Source organism: Diachasma alloeum, unplaced genomic scaffold, assembly GCF_001412515.2.
Source record: "Diachasma alloeum isolate Michigan unplaced genomic scaffold, Dall2.0 Dall_scaffold_01741, whole genome shotgun sequence".
Classification (NCBI taxonomy): Eukaryota; Metazoa; Arthropoda; class Insecta; order Hymenoptera; family Braconidae; genus Diachasma; species Diachasma alloeum.
Genome location: NW_021681828.1, coordinates 363 through 17,920, shown reverse-complemented (window position 1 = coordinate 17,920; position 17,558 = coordinate 363). Strand labels below are relative to the sequence as shown.

At 35.9% G+C, this 17,558-nt stretch overlaps 3 protein-coding genes across 5 annotated transcripts; all 3 read left to right on the top strand.

The window, feature by feature from the left end:
* Positions 1-235: 235 nt before the first annotated feature.
* On the top strand, positions 236-1,629 carry LOC107046705 (the record flags this gene model as incomplete). Its single annotated transcript, XM_015269379.1, is given in 2 exon segments — positions 236-431; positions 516-1,629. Coding segments are annotated over 2 exon segments (1,299 nt in total), but the record flags the coding sequence as incomplete, so codon positions are not given.
* Positions 1,630-1,902: 273 nt separating this feature from the next.
* Positions 1,903-3,507, top strand: LOC114841639. Its single transcript, XM_029126700.1, has one exon. It carries the CDS (start codon positions 1,903-1,905, stop codon positions 3,073-3,075), a length of 1,173 nt encoding a protein of 390 aa, XP_028982533.1. The 3' UTR covers positions 3,076-3,507.
* Positions 3,508-4,315: 808 nt separating this feature from the next.
* Positions 4,316-9,002, top strand: LOC107046707 (the record flags this gene model as incomplete). 3 transcript variants are annotated; one of them, XM_015269382.1, is given in 4 exon segments in its annotated part: positions 4,316-4,496; positions 4,792-4,877; positions 5,846-6,062; positions 8,938-9,002. In XM_015269382.1, coding segments are annotated over 4 exon segments (489 nt in total), but the record flags the coding sequence as incomplete, so codon positions are not given.
* Between the last annotated feature and the right edge of the window lie 8,556 nt (positions 9,003-17,558).

Genomic DNA, 17,558 nt, shown 5'->3' with positions numbered 1-17,558 from the left:
AATCAGCAAACAAATATAAATCTTAATGACGATGTTTTTCCAATAATTTCCACTTTATGTCGTCGCAGGACGAAATTTCATTAAAGTTTTTGTTTTCAACAATCATCTCCGCCCAACCCGTAAGCCTTACAATTTCCTTACAATATGTACCTCCACTAGCGGGATACCATGAAATACATGAATAGTTAGAATTGAAACTGTTCATGTATTGAATAGAAGACATATTTCATTACAGAAGATTGGCTCTATGGCCAGTAGAAGCTCATCAAAGGATTATTGCTGCCAACGAGTTGAAAAACCGAAAAAATCCAAAAAATTTCGAAAGAGGTTTCTCTTTGATGACAGCTCCAAGTCAGTCATCCCCGAACGAACTCTCAGGGATCGAAAGAGAAGGAAAAAACTTGAAGATTGTCATCCTTACAACGTCGTAGGTAAGAATAATAAAGAAGATTCAAATTCTGGTTTCTTGAGTATAAATGAAAAAACTATATGACGGAAATGCTCGACTCTTTCAGATCCAGAGAGTGACAATAATGAAACAAGTGCGACAAGTGATGAAGAATTGGTATTTGAGTCTTCTTTTGTGAATGATAGGATTAATGATATGGCAACATCTGAGACAGACAATGCCGTAGACAATGAACTAGAGAATGCCCCTTCAAGGCGCGATCTCCGTTATCCACATAGCGATGAAAATATTGGACTTGCGAGTGACGATCATGTTACTGATGACTATGAAATCTCTCAGGAAGTTTTAACTGATAATTTATTAAATTCAGAAGACAGTTCTTCCGCAAACAGCGATAACGACGAAAATAATGGCGTCTTTTATGACGACTCTAGCGAGGATTCGACGTCGGATTCAGAGTCCACATTGCATTTTCATACAAATTCAGTTCAGGGTAACCGAACAATATTCCCTGCAACCCAATTAAAAGTCGCAGATGTTTTATTAATGATAATAAGTCTATGCGCTGCAGCACGTCTTACTCAAGACGTTCAAAGTCATTTGGTGGAGATGATGAAGATTTGTGCTGGACCGGATTTTGAATTATGGAATGCTTCCAACCATTATCTGTCTCAAATTTATAACCCTTCACGGGATAAGATGACTGCTCATTTCTTCTGCAATGAATGCGGAACGATATTAATATCAAGACCTTTAAATCATAAAATTCCCGATGAGATGATCGTAACGTGTGAAGACTGTGGACTGCAGAAAAAAATAAACAAAAATACTCCACACCAATTCTTAACTATCGATATGAAATATCAACTAAATCTGCTTCTGAACGAACCAGATCTACAAGAGGACATGATTGAAACTGTAAGGAGTTTAAGAGAGAGGCCAGATGATATGATCAAACGTGATATTTTTGACGGTGACCTGTATAAAAATATTCAAAAACATCATCCTGGAACATTAACGTTTAATGTTAGCACTGATGGAGCTCCACTGTCAAAAAGTGGCTCACGAAGTTTCTGGCCAATCCAATTGCATGTCAACGAAATGTCAACCAAGAACCGATTCAGTCATATTCTTTTAGCTGGACTGTTTCTTACAGATACGGAACCGAACTCTAAATTCATGGATGCTTATTTTTCTGCATTTTTTTAAGAAACTGAACGTTTAAAGACTCGCGGAATAACTTTCACCCGTCATTCCACTGGAGAAGAATATAATTTCAAGTTCCATTGTTTGCTTTTTCCTATGGATTCATCGGCTCGACCCGTAGCACAAAATCGCCGAAAATTCAATGCATATATTCTGGATGTAGCTGGTGTTATGAGAAGGGCGTCTAGCTATGTAATTCCGTTAGGTTCTTACTGTCGAGTCCTCAAATTCGAACACATGAATCACATCTTAAAGATATCAGAGATGCACAGAAAACTGGATTGGAAATGAACGGAGTTAAAGGTCCTACGCCCTTTTCACGACAAGACCATGTGGACCTTGTGTGGTCTTTTCCCCCCGATTATATGCATGGTATCCTTCTCGGTATTGTAAAATCGTTATGGGTAATGTGGAAGCGACAAGGCTGTTTGTCTGCAGCCGATCGTCGTCAAATTGAGAAACGTTACGTACAAATCAGGCGACCACGCGAGATCCATCGTCGACCACGAACATTGAAAGACATTGCAAAATTCAAACCAACGGAATGGAAATCTTGGTTGCTATATGATAGTGTGCCATGTTTGGAAGGGATTCTTGATGAAGACCGATGGAAATCCTACTGCTTACTTGTCGACTCTGTTGCAACGTTCCTAAAAACTCGAATTACTCTAGAAGAAAAAGATCGATGCGATATACAATTATTGCAATTTTTTGGTGACAGTCAGAAATTCTATGGGCCTGAGATAATGACGTTTAATTTTCATATCGCATTACATGCTGGAGAGGCGATAGATCGATGTGGCCCTTTGTGGTGTTATTCCACTTTCCCATTTGAGAACGGTATTTTTCATTTCAAGGGACACGTTTTATCTTCGACCGGCGTGACTCTTCAAATGACCAATAAACACCTCAAACATATGGTACTCAAATCAAATATCCGAAATAACACCACAAGCCCAGCATGTCGTGATTTTTGTTTGAACCTTTGGAAACCAAAATTATTGAGAAAGTACCTTCGAACCGAAAACGATTTAATTCTAATTGGGGCTGCACACGATAGTAAACGGATATCGACATTGTTCTCAAAATTCCTCCATTGCACAGGAAGAAAAATCAAGTTATACAAACGATCCATTTTTAGAGACATGGTGTTACGAAGTATCAATTACAACCGCTCGAAAAAAACAAATGACACCGTTGTAAAACTGAGAGACCACAAATTTTTCCGTATTCATAATTTTATTTACGATGGTAGTAAAGGCTATGTCCATGGACGACAGATATCTGCCTCCATTTATGAATACAATGGAGTAATAATTCATCACCTGTTCCGAGTGACGTGTTGTAATGGACCGGAATTGATTATTGATCCCAACGAGATTGAAGAAAAACTTATATTTTTCACTATTGATGATAAAACGTATATTGCCTGTTTCCCCAATAATGTTGAAATTCAGTGATACGAAATATTTCATGATTCTATCCATACCTCGTAATTCGTTATCCATCAGCAGAAAATTTTATTACTGAACGATTCTTGAGGAGTTCGAGAACTAATGGAAGTGGTACCAATGGATATGAGAGTGCAGAGCATATTTAATCCTTTTATGAATGAATTATGCCAATGGCTCTAGAGGACAGTCCTTATAATCCAATTATTAGAGAGTGATTGAATGAGAAATTGATGAGAATTAATGAGGGGAAAGCAGGGGTTTAAAATATTGTACTTTTTCTGTGAAAGCGTCGATTATTCCTTGAATCACGTCCAATTCTGGAATTATGGATAGAAGGAAAGAAATGTCCAAATATGACTTCTTTCCTCATGTACATAAACCGGTTCTTGTTTTAAAGTAATAGTTATTTTCATCACAAGGTCCACAAAGTATTTTCTGATGAATGTGGCTTTGTATAATCACATTCGTCAGAAAATACTTTTGGACCGTGTGATGAATGCAATTTTTCGTCAGAAGGCCCGTAAACCGCGATCAAACCGAGCGAAGGTTAGAATCGCGGTTTACCGGGTCTTCTCACGAAAATATATTTGTGTACTCTTCATGTATCTATTCGCTCATTCCTATATGTTTATGAATTAAAGAGGGAGGATAGTGCATTAAATCCGAATATTTTTAATAGAAATATGAAAATAACTGAACCTCTCCTACATATGATCTACCCTAACCAGTGTTCCTTCTTGCCGCATTTAGTTCCTCTTTTTTTTCACTAAAAAAAATGTTGACATTGAAAAATTGTAAATCACCCAATGTTTTTTCATGCCGCAATTATTTCCATAGAAAGGCATTAGATTCAATACTTCATGATAATCCATTGAAATTTTTCAATGCAAGAAAAAATTCAGTAATACAAGAACGTCCATGAGCCACCATCAGTCATCTCTGCATTCTGAACATTCAATAAGTTGAATTACGATCGACCATTTGCCATCTTATACTGCAGCATACTCAGTGAGTCTACATTGATAATAGTCTTGGAATGAGTGAATGAGTTTGGTATGTACCTCCCTTGGTTCCTATAGCATTGGATTTCTCGAATTGAATAGCGACCATTGAGTAATTGATTGAGATTCAATTTAAACTTGTGTTCTTTGTATTTTTGAATTTTGGTATTTTGAAAACTAGTGGAAAATGTGTTTTCTCCTAACAAATGCCAGAAGTATGAATTTTTCATTCTCTCAATTTTCAGGCACATCCATCAAAACAATACGCTGCGAGTAATAGTGGATCGTCTGAAGGGGATTTCAATGATTGTATTGACATGATAAAAAATATTCGCAACGATATTAATGAAGTTCGACGTAATTTATCTGCCTTTCGAAAACATGTGGAGACGAAATTCCTACAGGATAACTTGAGACAGTTGAGAAGTAATAATAAATACAGAAGAAAAAGGAAACGGTGTTTTTGTCAAAATCAATCGGTAAAGCGCACCTTGGTGCACGAAAATTGGCGTCGGTGGACGAAAAAACGTAGACTTTCAATTAAAAAAAAGCAGTTTTCTTAGTGAAAACGGTGGTTCTTGTCGGCCGAAGCACGCCCTACCGGTGGATGTTAGGCAAAACTCCTCAGATGTCAGATCTTTCTCCGTTTCCTTTCTTTCCGTACATAATTTGAGGTTATAATATTAAATGGCTTTATAATCGAGCATGAAAATCATTGAAGGTACGCCACTTCAAGATCCCCGAGATGGTATGAAACGCTTCGGTATGCCCCCTGCAGTTGGATTTTGCCGCATTAATGAGGAAGGGGTAAGTTTCCACACAGACTTAGACTGTAAAACCTCTAAAGCCGAGATAACATCGATGTAATCGTGACAATTCCAAATGGCTATAGGTAATAGTAACTGAAGTATATAGTCTAGAGGACTCAGTAACGTGATTTAGCTCTTCCGTGCTCCAACCCAAGCTCCTAGAACGTCATGCGATGAATTTTTTCGTTTCCTGTGTCATCTCAACCCTTCAACACTCGCACAAGGAAGATATTCCCACCACTATAAAATTTTTTCATTCCACGATTGCTCGATTCGAGATTTTTTGTGTTGTTGCTTTCCAATTCTTTGCTCGAATTCATTTCCCGTTCCCGTTATATCTATAATCTAGCCTCGGCTATCAGTTTCCACTGGTTTGTTTGCACATTCTCAATGGATTTGTTGATAAAAAGGTTTCATAAACTGTCCGTCAATCAATGAAGGGGATTTCAAAATTGATATTTTTGTCTTCTCGAATTACCTTCATTAAACACGATGTAACATCACAACGTAAGTAATCTCTTCCCCTACATCACGAATTATCGCAAATCACACAACCTCCTCTCCCCACCATCGCAAATTGTGGTAAATTACACAATCCCCCGTCCCTTCCTCAAATGTGCGGCTCTCCTTTTCTTAACCCAGGATTCTTGATTTCAATATCCGACGATACTTGATTTGATTGGATTATTATTACTTTGAGAACCTAAAATACCGGATTACAGAAGTGAAATGCCTTGATTAAAGTACCATGAACTCTGAATTTCAGTAGGAATTTGCCGAAAAGCTTTTCATTTCCCCGATTCCCGAAGGAAATTCTTTTAGCATTTGTGAAAATTGCACTGAGATCCAGTGATTAATCATGGAAAACAACAGCTCTTTAGTATGTCTCCGAAGAAGTCAACAATCCAGGTTGGAATAATATGGAAACATGGTGCAAAACGTGAATATGTGATTGTTATGTTATAGGAGGAAACAATTCATTTGGGCCAGGGTGTATGGATACTAAAAACAAAATATGATAATGCCAAGAAAGAACTCAGAAGTGAGGGGCATTTTGTCAAGAATATCAGTGTTGCAATCATGGGTGAGGACCTCCAGCTAATGAGTGTGACCGGTAAAAAGGGGCCACGTGCACTGGAAAGGAAGCCAGCAATTTCTCCACATATATTAATGGCTATAAGAGGTATTACTTAGATCAGTTAAACCGTTGATATCAACCCTTGTTAGGATATTTCACGCTATAAGCCTGTAATGGTTTGTAATTATTGCGACATGGAGCATACAGGAAATTTTAGTGCGAAGAAAATGAGAGTTTTCAAGTATTCATACGCCATAAAAGACCAGAAATGGGGCAACGTGTAGCAAATGCTAAAATACATCATACACTAATACTATTTTTCGTCAATAGGCGGAAATAAACTTTTCTGATACATATGAATTTCCACCACGAGTCGTAGGCCGGGGTTGCAATCATATGAACAAAAAATTTTTTTTTCGGACGCTGCGTACCTGTAAATTGCTGTTTACGGGGAAAAATGATAAAAAAAATAACGTTCGTCACTCGCTTAAAAAAAAACTTTTCTAGCTCATATGATTGCCTCCTGCTCGTACTGCAAACTCATATTGGCCGGCAACGTTTTTTTTCGGACTCATTCACCAATGCTTAGTTGGAGTATAGCCGTTTTGGGAAAGTTTTTCATGTTTATTTTTTCATACTAAATCGATTAACCGATGAGGAGAACTTTCTTCATTTATAAAATTTTCACGATTTTTCAATTTTTTTTTCTTCAGTTCTCATCCTCCAAAAAATCAATGTGTATATTTATTGTACCTATTTCATTAATTAGTCTCAAGATTATTCTATGCTAACAAATTTAATATTGAAATTAATGTTCATTTGCAATTTTCAGAAATTTATCAGTTTTATCTGATTAACGACCTGAAATAGATAGACCAGAAGAAAATAATAAACGAAATTGATAATATCAAACTATACATAAGAGACAAGATCAAGGACATGGCTGCACCATCAAAATCCAAAAAAAAATAGGAACAATACCTAAACGAACCGATATACCCAACAAATTGACTAATTTAATGAGCAAACTTGAATATCCAAGTATTCATACGTGTTCTCTATTCAATTGATCATTCAGTTATCACCCAGACATTTATGGAACGCAGATGGATCAATTGATTCAAAATGATGTGAATTGTTTACAACTAGATCTATATATATGTGACTATGTCAGCTCTAACTACTTCGTTCTCTCCAGGCATGCCATGATAATGAATAAATGATAAATTTGAAAATATTCATTCGACTATTGCTTGGCATTCCTTCTCATATAATTCAATAATCATTTATTCCTCTACCTAAATACAAGAGAGATTGTGCAACTGGTGAAAACAGGCATTACCTGAAGCCCATATGATTCTGAAAATACATTGCAAATCTGTGTTATGTCCAAGTATATGCATAAAAAGAATTCACCTACCTTTCTGGAGTTTCTACCGAATCTCCTGCGAACTTCTAAATTCACATGAAACTTATCACTTTCAGTATATACACTATGAGTGAATCATCAGCAATGAGATGGCAGGGAATTACTATCACAGGAATACCTACGCCTGATGAGCATAGTTGAAATGAGATTGCAGTAACTTACTTCCCTGTAAAGGGAATTATACACATAGATTAGTCCTTCCAATGTAACCTCACTCTATCTCACTACTCTGAAATAGAAATAATTTTTTTAGTTTTTCTGTTTTTTTTTCTCATGAAAAACATCCAACATAGATACGGAAAAGAATTATTGCCATATAGCATTGCACTCATTTCTCAATTACACAACCAACTACCATTGCATTCTTGTTCGAAAATTAATCGCCTTCACTCTCAGCTAGTGTCAATTCAGTAACTAACGAGGAAGAGAGCTAAAAACTGGTTATCGAAAACGTTCTGATACAGAAATGGTACGGGAATGTTCTCATTAAATCCTATTCAGTTCCATTTTCCAATCTTTTTCCTTATATACAAGTAACAAAACTATTCTCAACGACTGTTGGATCAGTTCAGCAGCATTGCACTCATCTTCCTAGTACACTATCTGTTAACACCCACAGGCGAAACAATAATCACTAATTCTGACGCTCATTAAATCTCATTATGCCGTGTTGTGAAATTAATTGATTTACATCCAGATTCTGGTCATTTAATAAGTGGAATTTGACCATATGTTTGAATGTATAATGTGATTTTACAAAATATAGGTAATAATTCTACTTGAACCTCTTCAACAAAACCGTTTTTCATATCGTCATAGTATACAACGGTATATGCATTACTTCTTCATTGAAATTTCTCAATCATGTTTCCCCTCAGCAGATTCACAAACTATGCACGACTTCTGCAGAATTATTCCAGTAGGATCGTCCTTATTCACCTACTACTACGTCTATCTGCTAAGCCCTATTATTGAAAACATTGTATGAGGAATAGATCTCATTTGGACTAAATCTCATCGCACCGTATTTTCAAATTAATCGATTTTCACCTCCGGACTTATCAATTTCGGAAGTGGTTTTTTTGTCATACTTCGAAAACTATATGATTTACCAAGAAACTATATGATTTACTATTGACTGGAAATATTTTTCTTATCGCAATAGGATTTGGAAATTGATTTGGAAACGATCCTCAGCGCCTAAAAAATTATTCCAATAACATAGCCTTCATCTCCGTGCTAAACCGTCTGCTGAGCCCTGTTATTGGAAAAATTGAATAAACGATAGGTCAGAGTCCCACTAGTCTCATTACATAGTGTTTTCGAAAAAATTAATTTTACTCTCAGATACTATTAATTCAAAGAGTGGAATTTTTTAATATGTCGGGGTATGTATGGTTTTACAAGGAATAAAGGATAATTACACTGAGATTTTCTCTTTGAAAAATCTCCATTAAATCTTCTTCATTTCAATTTGTCAATTTTATTAACCCTTGGATTTCACCTTTAGATCGTATTAACTGAAGAAGTCATTTTTTTTCTGTATTCTAGGATGACTATGGCTCAAAAAGAAGTGAGGAATACTATTGAAGTAAGCAATATTTAATCTATTGTTTATTCCTCTACTGCGTCACACATTCCTTGGTTCTTTCTCTCGGGGTATTTGTGTAAACACATGCGTTAGGCCTGTGCCTCACTCGACACGCAATAAAATAGAACAGCACACTCTTTCAGAGAAATGGTCACAAAGGACCACCATAGAGGCCAAAGGCTAGAGGTAAAGGAGCACTGCAGTTTTCTTCTAAAAGTCAGTCTCTCATAATGAGAGGAGGCGTGAAGACCTCTTGAATAAAGATATAGATTTTCATTTTAACAAAGTGTTCAGAGTTATTTTACATGGTTCCTACCCATATTCCAATAGGTTATGGGCCCAGGCACTCGAATAGTTGATTAATTATTTTAAAGAAATTACAGTGTTTAATCATTTAGTCGTTATCTAATTTAATTGAGTTTAAAGTGATAAAATAAATATTCTATTTGAGTTTATCTCGAACACATTTGTGCAAGTGAGAGTTTCGAAAGACAAATTAAATAATCCGGACACATCAGTGCATTAGTGATTTTTATCAAAAATGACTGACGAAGAAAAACCGTCAAGAAGAGCAATTAAGCTTTTCGATGGCGAAAACTATAGGATCTGGAAGTTCCGTATTCGCGCTCGAATTGAAGAGAAGAGTGATTTAAAAGTGATTGACGAAGAACCACCCCAGAATAAAGATGAGGACTGGATTGAGTGTGAAAAGATCGCCAAAGGGATAATTGTCGACCACCTCCATGATTCCATGGTCGGTTTCGCGACTGACTATGGAACTGCACGTCAATAATGTAAAGAACTTGATTTAATTTATGAACGTAAAAGTTTGGCAAGTCAGTTGGCCGTAGAAAAGAAAATATTGAGTTACAAATACCAGGGTGACATTCCACTAACAAAACATTTTGCAATTGTTGATTCAATGCTCGTGGACCTTTTCGCCGCAGGATTTCCACTGAACGAGATGAGCAAAGTGGCCAGACTGCTGTTAACACTACATAACTCATATGATCCTATTATAACGGCAATTAAAACTATGAAGGGTGATGAATTAAGCCTTGCATTTGTGAAAACAAGGCTCTTGGATCACGAAATGAAATTGAAAGATGAAGCAGCAGAAACGAGTGGAAAAGTGTTACAAAGTGAAGTAATAAAAGAGGGTAATAATGTGAAACAGAATAGTGACGGTAAAAGAAAGTGGAAAAGTAACCGACAAAATTCAAATCGTAAATTCAAGTCATATCCACGACATCAGAGACACTCGAATTCAAGGGGATCTTTTAAGAATAATAATAATAGATACTCCACCAAGAGCTGTGATCACTGCGGAAGGAGAAATCATGAAAAGAAAGACTGTTTCTTCTACAAGCAAAATAAAAATAATGACGATCGAAAAAGAACAGCTCAAAACGTGCAAGCTGAGAGTGATTGTGACGGTTTCGCTTTCATGAGTGGAGTGGGAGAATCATCATACGATGCAAATGATAATAAGTTAGTGTTCCTCTTGGACTCAGGTGCAACCGATCACCTCGTGAATAGACTAGATATTTTCACCACCCTGACAGATCTTGTACAACCTCTGAAGATCTCAATCGCCAAGAAAGGCGAATCAATCAGTGCAACAAAGAGAGGTACCATCGAAGTGACGTCCAACCTTGGATTTACGGGAGTACTTGAAAACGTCCTGTACGCACCAGAGGTACCCCAGAATTTGAGTTCCAAAACTCCAGGAAGCTGGAATGAGCGTCATTTTCGCGGACACTAGGGACATCATAATAAAGAAAGGTCACAAAGTGGTCATTACTGGTAAGACAATGAATAATTTAATATCTCTACAATTCTCAGTAAAAAGAAAAATGTGTAGACAAGCAAATGCTTACAAAAACACATATAAACTCTGGCATGAGCGTTTGGGTCATATTGGACAATCAAAATTACTTAAAATGAAAAGTAATAGTCATCTCTATGACACCAACTTGCTTGAGGACATAAAACACTTGGAAGATTTATGTGAGGCTTGTATTTACGGGAAACAGTCCCGTTTGCCTTTTTCAAGAGAGAGAGATAGAGAACATGTGGCGAGGCCTTTGTATGTCGTCCACTCAGACGTTTGCGGGCCTGTCACACCCTCGACCATTGACGATAAAAATTATTTTGTCACATTCATAGACGAGTATACCCATTACACAGTTGTTTATTTATTAAATCATAAATCTGATGTATTTAGAGTATTTCAAGATTATGTAGCAAAAAGTGAAACACACTTCAATTTGAAATTAGCTTATTTATACTGTGATAATGGGGGTGAGTACCAATCGAATGAGTTCAAGGCTTTTTGTGTACAGAAGGGTATCCAATTCCATTTAACAGTACCACACACTCCTCAACAAAATTCCATTGCCGAAAGAATGAACAGCACAATAGTTGAAAAAGCCCGCGCATTACTTTTTGGTGCGGAGTTAGGCAAAGAATTGTGGGGAGAGGCAGTTCTAACTGCCACATATTTAAATAATTTAACACCAAGTAAAGCCATTCCCCAAGACAAAACACCTTATGAACTATGGCACAATAAAAAGCCAAGATTAAATCACTTAAAGATCTTTGGATCGACTGTGTATGTTCATGATAAAAATCGAAAGAGAAAATTCGATCAAAAATCAATAAAAGGTATACTTGCGGGTTACAGTCAAAGTGGCTATAAAGTACTGAATGTGGATACAAATAAAATAATCATTGCTCCTGACGTCATTATTGACGAAATTAATTACAAAATCACGAGACCCTCTGAACACAGGTGAAGAAATTGGACATAATGAAAGTTCAATCCCAAAACTCCAGAAAAATGATGAAAACAGAAAAATCAGTAAAACTGGTGAAGAGACTCATGAAACTGATATTCTAGAAATCGGTAAAAATCAGGAATACCCTCTAAAAGATAATGAAAATAAAATTGTCGAAGGGTTAAAACCTGATGGAAACTCTCAATCTGATAAGGCTGAAAATGAACTCAGACGAAGTACTCGAATTAAAAATATGCCACTAATATCATATGATGAACAGAGTTATCATGCATGTGCGCAATCAATAACTAATGACAATATTCCTAAATTTTACAATGAAATTAAACATCGTGGTGATAGGTTTCAGTGGGAGCAGGCAATAAAAGAGGAGCTTGATTCTTATGATGAAAATAACACGTGGGAAATTGCATCCTATCCACGCGGTAAAAATATCGTTGATTGTAAATGGATTTTCACAATTAAGACTGACGCAAACGGAAATCTGAGTAAATACAAAGCCAGATTAGTTGCAAGGGGATTCAGTCAACAATATCTTCTAGATTACGATGAGACTTTCGCCCCTGTCGCGAGAATTACTACATTTCGAGTATTGATATCATTTGCAAATCAATATAATATGTTAATCCATCAGATGGATGTAAAAACTGCTTTCCTAAATGGTTTACTGAAAGAGGAAATTTACATGCAAATACCAGAAGGTGTAACCGCTCAGAAAAATCAAGTTTGCAAGTTGAACAAAGCACTACGGCTTGAAACAAGCAGCACGGTGCTGGTTTCAGCGTTTTGATGAAATTCTTAAACAACGCGGATTTGTAAATTCATCAGTAGATCGATGTTTATATTTTCTAGATAGGGGAAACGTTCAAGAAAATATTTATGTAGTGTTATATGTTGATGATCTGATAATAGTTATCCATAATAACACCACGATGATTAATTTCAAGAAATACTTAATGAGTAAATTTTCAATGAAGGATCTGAAGGAAGTAAAATTCTTCCTGGGTATCAGAGTAGAAAGAAAGGATAATGTGATAACACTAGATCAAAGTACATACTTGGAGGCAGTTCTTAAGAAATATAATATGAATCAATGTAAATCAATTAGCACACCTATGCCTACTAGATTAAATTATAGAGAATTAAATTCTGATGAATATTATGAAGCACCATGCAGAAACCTGATAGGTTGTCTGATGTATGCAATGTTGTGCACAAGTCCAGACTTGTGTGTAACAGTTAACTTACTGAGTAGATATCAAAATAAGAATAATAAAGAATTATGGCAAAGTTTGAAAAGAGTTCTTCGATATGTAAAAGGAACTTTGAAGTTGAAATTGATTTATAAAAGAAATGAATATAAAGAATTATTGATTGGATATGCAGACGCAGATTAGGCTAATGATGAGATAGATCGTAAGAATACAAGTGGCTATGTATTTAAATTATTTGATAAGAATACTATATGCTGGAATACAAAGAGACAAAATTCAGTTGCCACATCCTCTACTGGGGCTGAATATATGTCCTTATATGAAGGTGTCAAAGAAGCTTGTTGGTTAAAGAATTTATTGCAGAGTATTAAATTAGAGTCATCAAAACCTATTCTCATTTTTGAAGACAATAATGGCTGTATTGCTATTGCAAACAATCCGACAGACCATAAACGATCAAAACATATAGATATTAAGTATCACTTTATAAGAGAGAAAGTGGGAGATAAAAAGATACTTTTGAAATATATCCCAACAGGTGAACAGCTTGCGGATACCTTCACCAAATCACTGCCTGCTACACAGTTCATAAAGTTTCGTGAACAGATTGGACTAAGATGTTTGAAACACAGAAAAATACAGAAAAAAAAAATCATCTCTATAGTGAACTCTATAAAACTGTATAAACTCTGAGAAGTTTGGTAAAACGTGTGAACTGTATAAGTTGCATTAAGTCTATAAAATATGAAAAACTGTAAACATGTAAATAACTGTATATAGTTGTACAATTCATAATAATTTTTTTGTTATCTGAGATGATGTAATGATATTGGTCTGATTAGGTTTTGCTGGGGTTTTCCTAATCCATTGCAGTGAATGCTGGACTAATTCTTGTAACTCTTATAGTTCCCGAAGGAGACGACTAAAAGATTAAAGCGGAGTCTCCTGAGCCTATCGTATTTTCTAAACAATTGAATTAATATTGAGTGGGAGTATTGAAGTAAGCAATATTTAATCTATTGTTTATTCCTCTACTGCGTCACACATTCCTTGGTTCTTTCTCTCGGGGTATTTGTGTAAACACATGCGTTAGGCCTGTGCCTCACTCGACACACAATAAAATAGAACAGCACACTCTTTCAGAGAAATGGTCACAAAGGACCACCATACAGGCCAAAGGCTAGAGGTAAAGGAGCACTGCAGTTTTCTTCTAAAAGTCAGTCTCTCATAATGAGAGGAGGCGTGAAGACCTCTTGAATAAAGATATAGATTTTCATTTTAACAAAGTGTTCAGAGTTATTTTACATGGTTCCTACCCATATTCCAATAAATACCACTAAATCCTATCGGAAACATTTTTCTTATCGCAATAAGATACAAGGCGATCCCCATTAAATCTTCATCATCTCAATTTCTCAATCTCCTTCACCCTTACATCTTACCCTGCGCTCCTGTTAATTGAAGAAGTAAATTTTTTCCCGTATTTAAGGACATGTATGATTGAATAAGGAATACCACTAAATCCTATTCATCGGCAACATTTCTCTTATCGCAATAAGATACAAGGGTTTCCCCGTTAAATCTTCATTTTAATTCCTCGCTCCCCTCTTCCCAAAATAGATTCCACAGCAACTCACGACACCTGTGGAATTATTCCAGTGGCATAGCCCTCATCTACTTACTAAATAATCTATTTACTAATTTCTGTTATAGGAAAAATTGGATGATCAATAGATCCGGTACCCATTAAATCTTATTGTGGAGTGATACAAAACTGATTGATTTCACTCTTAAATATTATCAACTTAAGAATAAGTGAAATATTTCTGTGTGTTGTGCTATGGTTCACAAGGAATAGGGGATGATTTCCCTAAAATTTACTCTCCGGAAATCCGCATTAAATCTTCTTCATTTCAATTAGTTCCACGTTCAGATGCTATTAATTCAAGAAGTGAAATTCTTCCATCCATTGGAAAATATATGGTTTTACAATAAATAGGGGATAATTCCACTAAAACCTATTCCCCGGAAACGTTTCTCTTATCGCAATAGGATATAAGGATGACCCCATTGGATCTCCTTCTGTCCAGTGCTACAATTGTCTCCACCATGAAGTGACTAAAATAATAATTATTGATACCTAGAGAACTATGTCAATAGATTCATCTTCATATTCACACTGCACTGTCTATTTATCAAAGCTTACTGGCAATATCCCACTAAATCTCATTACGTTCTTTTTNTACACTAGGAAATAATGGAGAAGTGGCAATAACGTCACTAATTCCAATTACTCTTTTTTTTAAAAAGATTTAATGAGTCTGTTTTGCCAGGGAATTGGCACTATTTGCACAATTGAGAGCCGTACAACACGGCATATTGTTGATAAAAGTCGAATGAACAATGCAATTGAAAGAAACAACTGAAAAAAATAACTGAACAATAGGACTGCTGCGTAATTATGACAAAGATACATTGTAGAGCAGAATAAAACCATGGGCAGACATTGTTACCACACTGCGATTCTACGGTTTATTATTAGTTAAAATGCCATTTGACATGAATTGCAAAATAGATCAATCATTTTTGTGCTTTTTCAAGGAAACATCCAGTCACTGAAAAATTCAACAAATAATTTTAGTAGACGAGAATCATTCCAAATCATATTTTTATTATTCAAATACATGAATTTTTCTCCGCATTCTACATTCCAAATCATAGAAATTTGTGGTATGAGAATTAGACAACGACAATAATATAACAATTGATTTTTAATAAATCCTCTCTTTGTTCGAAATAAGAACGCTGTATACTCATTTGAGAAATGGCGGCTAATAAAGTCGATGCTGATTGGTTCCGTCATTTTATCCCCAGAATGAGCCCAGCGACAGAATTTAACATTGGAACTAGAGATGAAAATGCGTCATATGACCCGTCATATGACGGTTATGTGACCGTCATTGACCGTCACAAGACTAGGCGTTCATGACGGCTGTCACATTCGCCCTTCGCCGCAGGTACTTAGCCGAAATAGCTCATTAATTAGAAAAACGACCTTATGTGCTCGATTGTATATCGTTAGTACATGATTGTACAAAGCAAATTTTTGTTTGTACATTCACTCATTAATTTTAAAAAATTAATCAAGTTTTGGCATGATGCTAGCCAGAAAAGACTGTACATTGCTTAATTGTGCTAAATTATGGGTCAATTCCAAAGGGAATCGTACATTACGAATTTCATGTTTTTATTGTTTGTACAATCATCGGTAATTAGTTAGGTTGAGGTGAACAATTATGATCTAACCCCACCCCCAGCAAAGCATTGATGGTTCCTGTATTATCGACCTTGGCGTTTTATTCTCTCTGTTCGTATGTGTGTTTACAATTTTAGTTCATTTTTTCATGAAAAAGAAACATTAAATTGAACAACATAATTGTTCATGAAGGATTAATCATCTTATTTGCACCTGTGCGGGAAATAGAAATACATATCTGCATATGGGACATTGGCATAAGGGAAATCATTAACCCCGAAAATTCTGATAGCCCGAAACAGAGATTATAGGGGAGATGAGCAGGGCCAATGTAAAGTGTTCAACAGCAAAATAAGTAGCGGTGGCGCATGGACTACGATGGAGCGTACGGAACTGTTGGTATAGTAGGGCCCGAGCATAAATTTGTCAATAACCGAAAAGGGGTTCTCAATACGGTAGCTTCTCCCATTTTGTAATAATTGTCAGGAATGTAAAATCGAACATATTATAATCAATAGTATAATGAATGCAGAATCTAATGATCTAAAAGTCGTTTTCTCGACATATTTATTATTGGCATGTAGGTCAAAAAATTCATAGAAAATCCCAGCGCTGTCGCAGGAAAACTCCATAGATTTCCAGTGATTCTATTGAATAATTGTGCAGATTTTGTTTTTTCTTACTATAGTAATGTTCGATTATATATATTTATTTCCCCCTGAGTGAGGAAGGAATATGTATCGCACTCGCTCCCACTAATTGTCGTCTCCGTCGCGTTGGCACGTGCCCGTCCTCCGCCAAACTTAACGAGTGCGAGTGAGAAAGAAAATGGAGAAAGAGGAGAGAGAAAACATTACAACTCGTTTCAACGGTTGGAACGTTTTCGTTGTTCTCCAGCGATCTAAACATAATGGGATTAATTCAATAATAATAGATTAATGAATAAGATTTTTTGCAGATTATTGCGAGATTTAGATGAATGGTTTGCCTCCTTCAGTGACCATAAAAAATTGTCTCCAATCGACAATATTTCCCGATGGAATGGAACGATGTGAATGCATCAAGTATCAATTTGAATCTTTAAGAAATTAATCGAGAGTGAAAAAAAATCCGGGAATTCTACTCTGACATTTCTCTATTGTCTGTATTTACCGAGAAAAAAAAAACGTTGTTCCTAGGAACCGATGTCTCTTTTTTAGGCAGCTGCATTTCTGAAATGCAATGTGCAAGCAATGTTAAAATTAAGTCATTTTGTAAAAAATTTCTAGTGACATGATCCTGAAAATCAAAGGAAAGTCTTGAAATCAGGAATG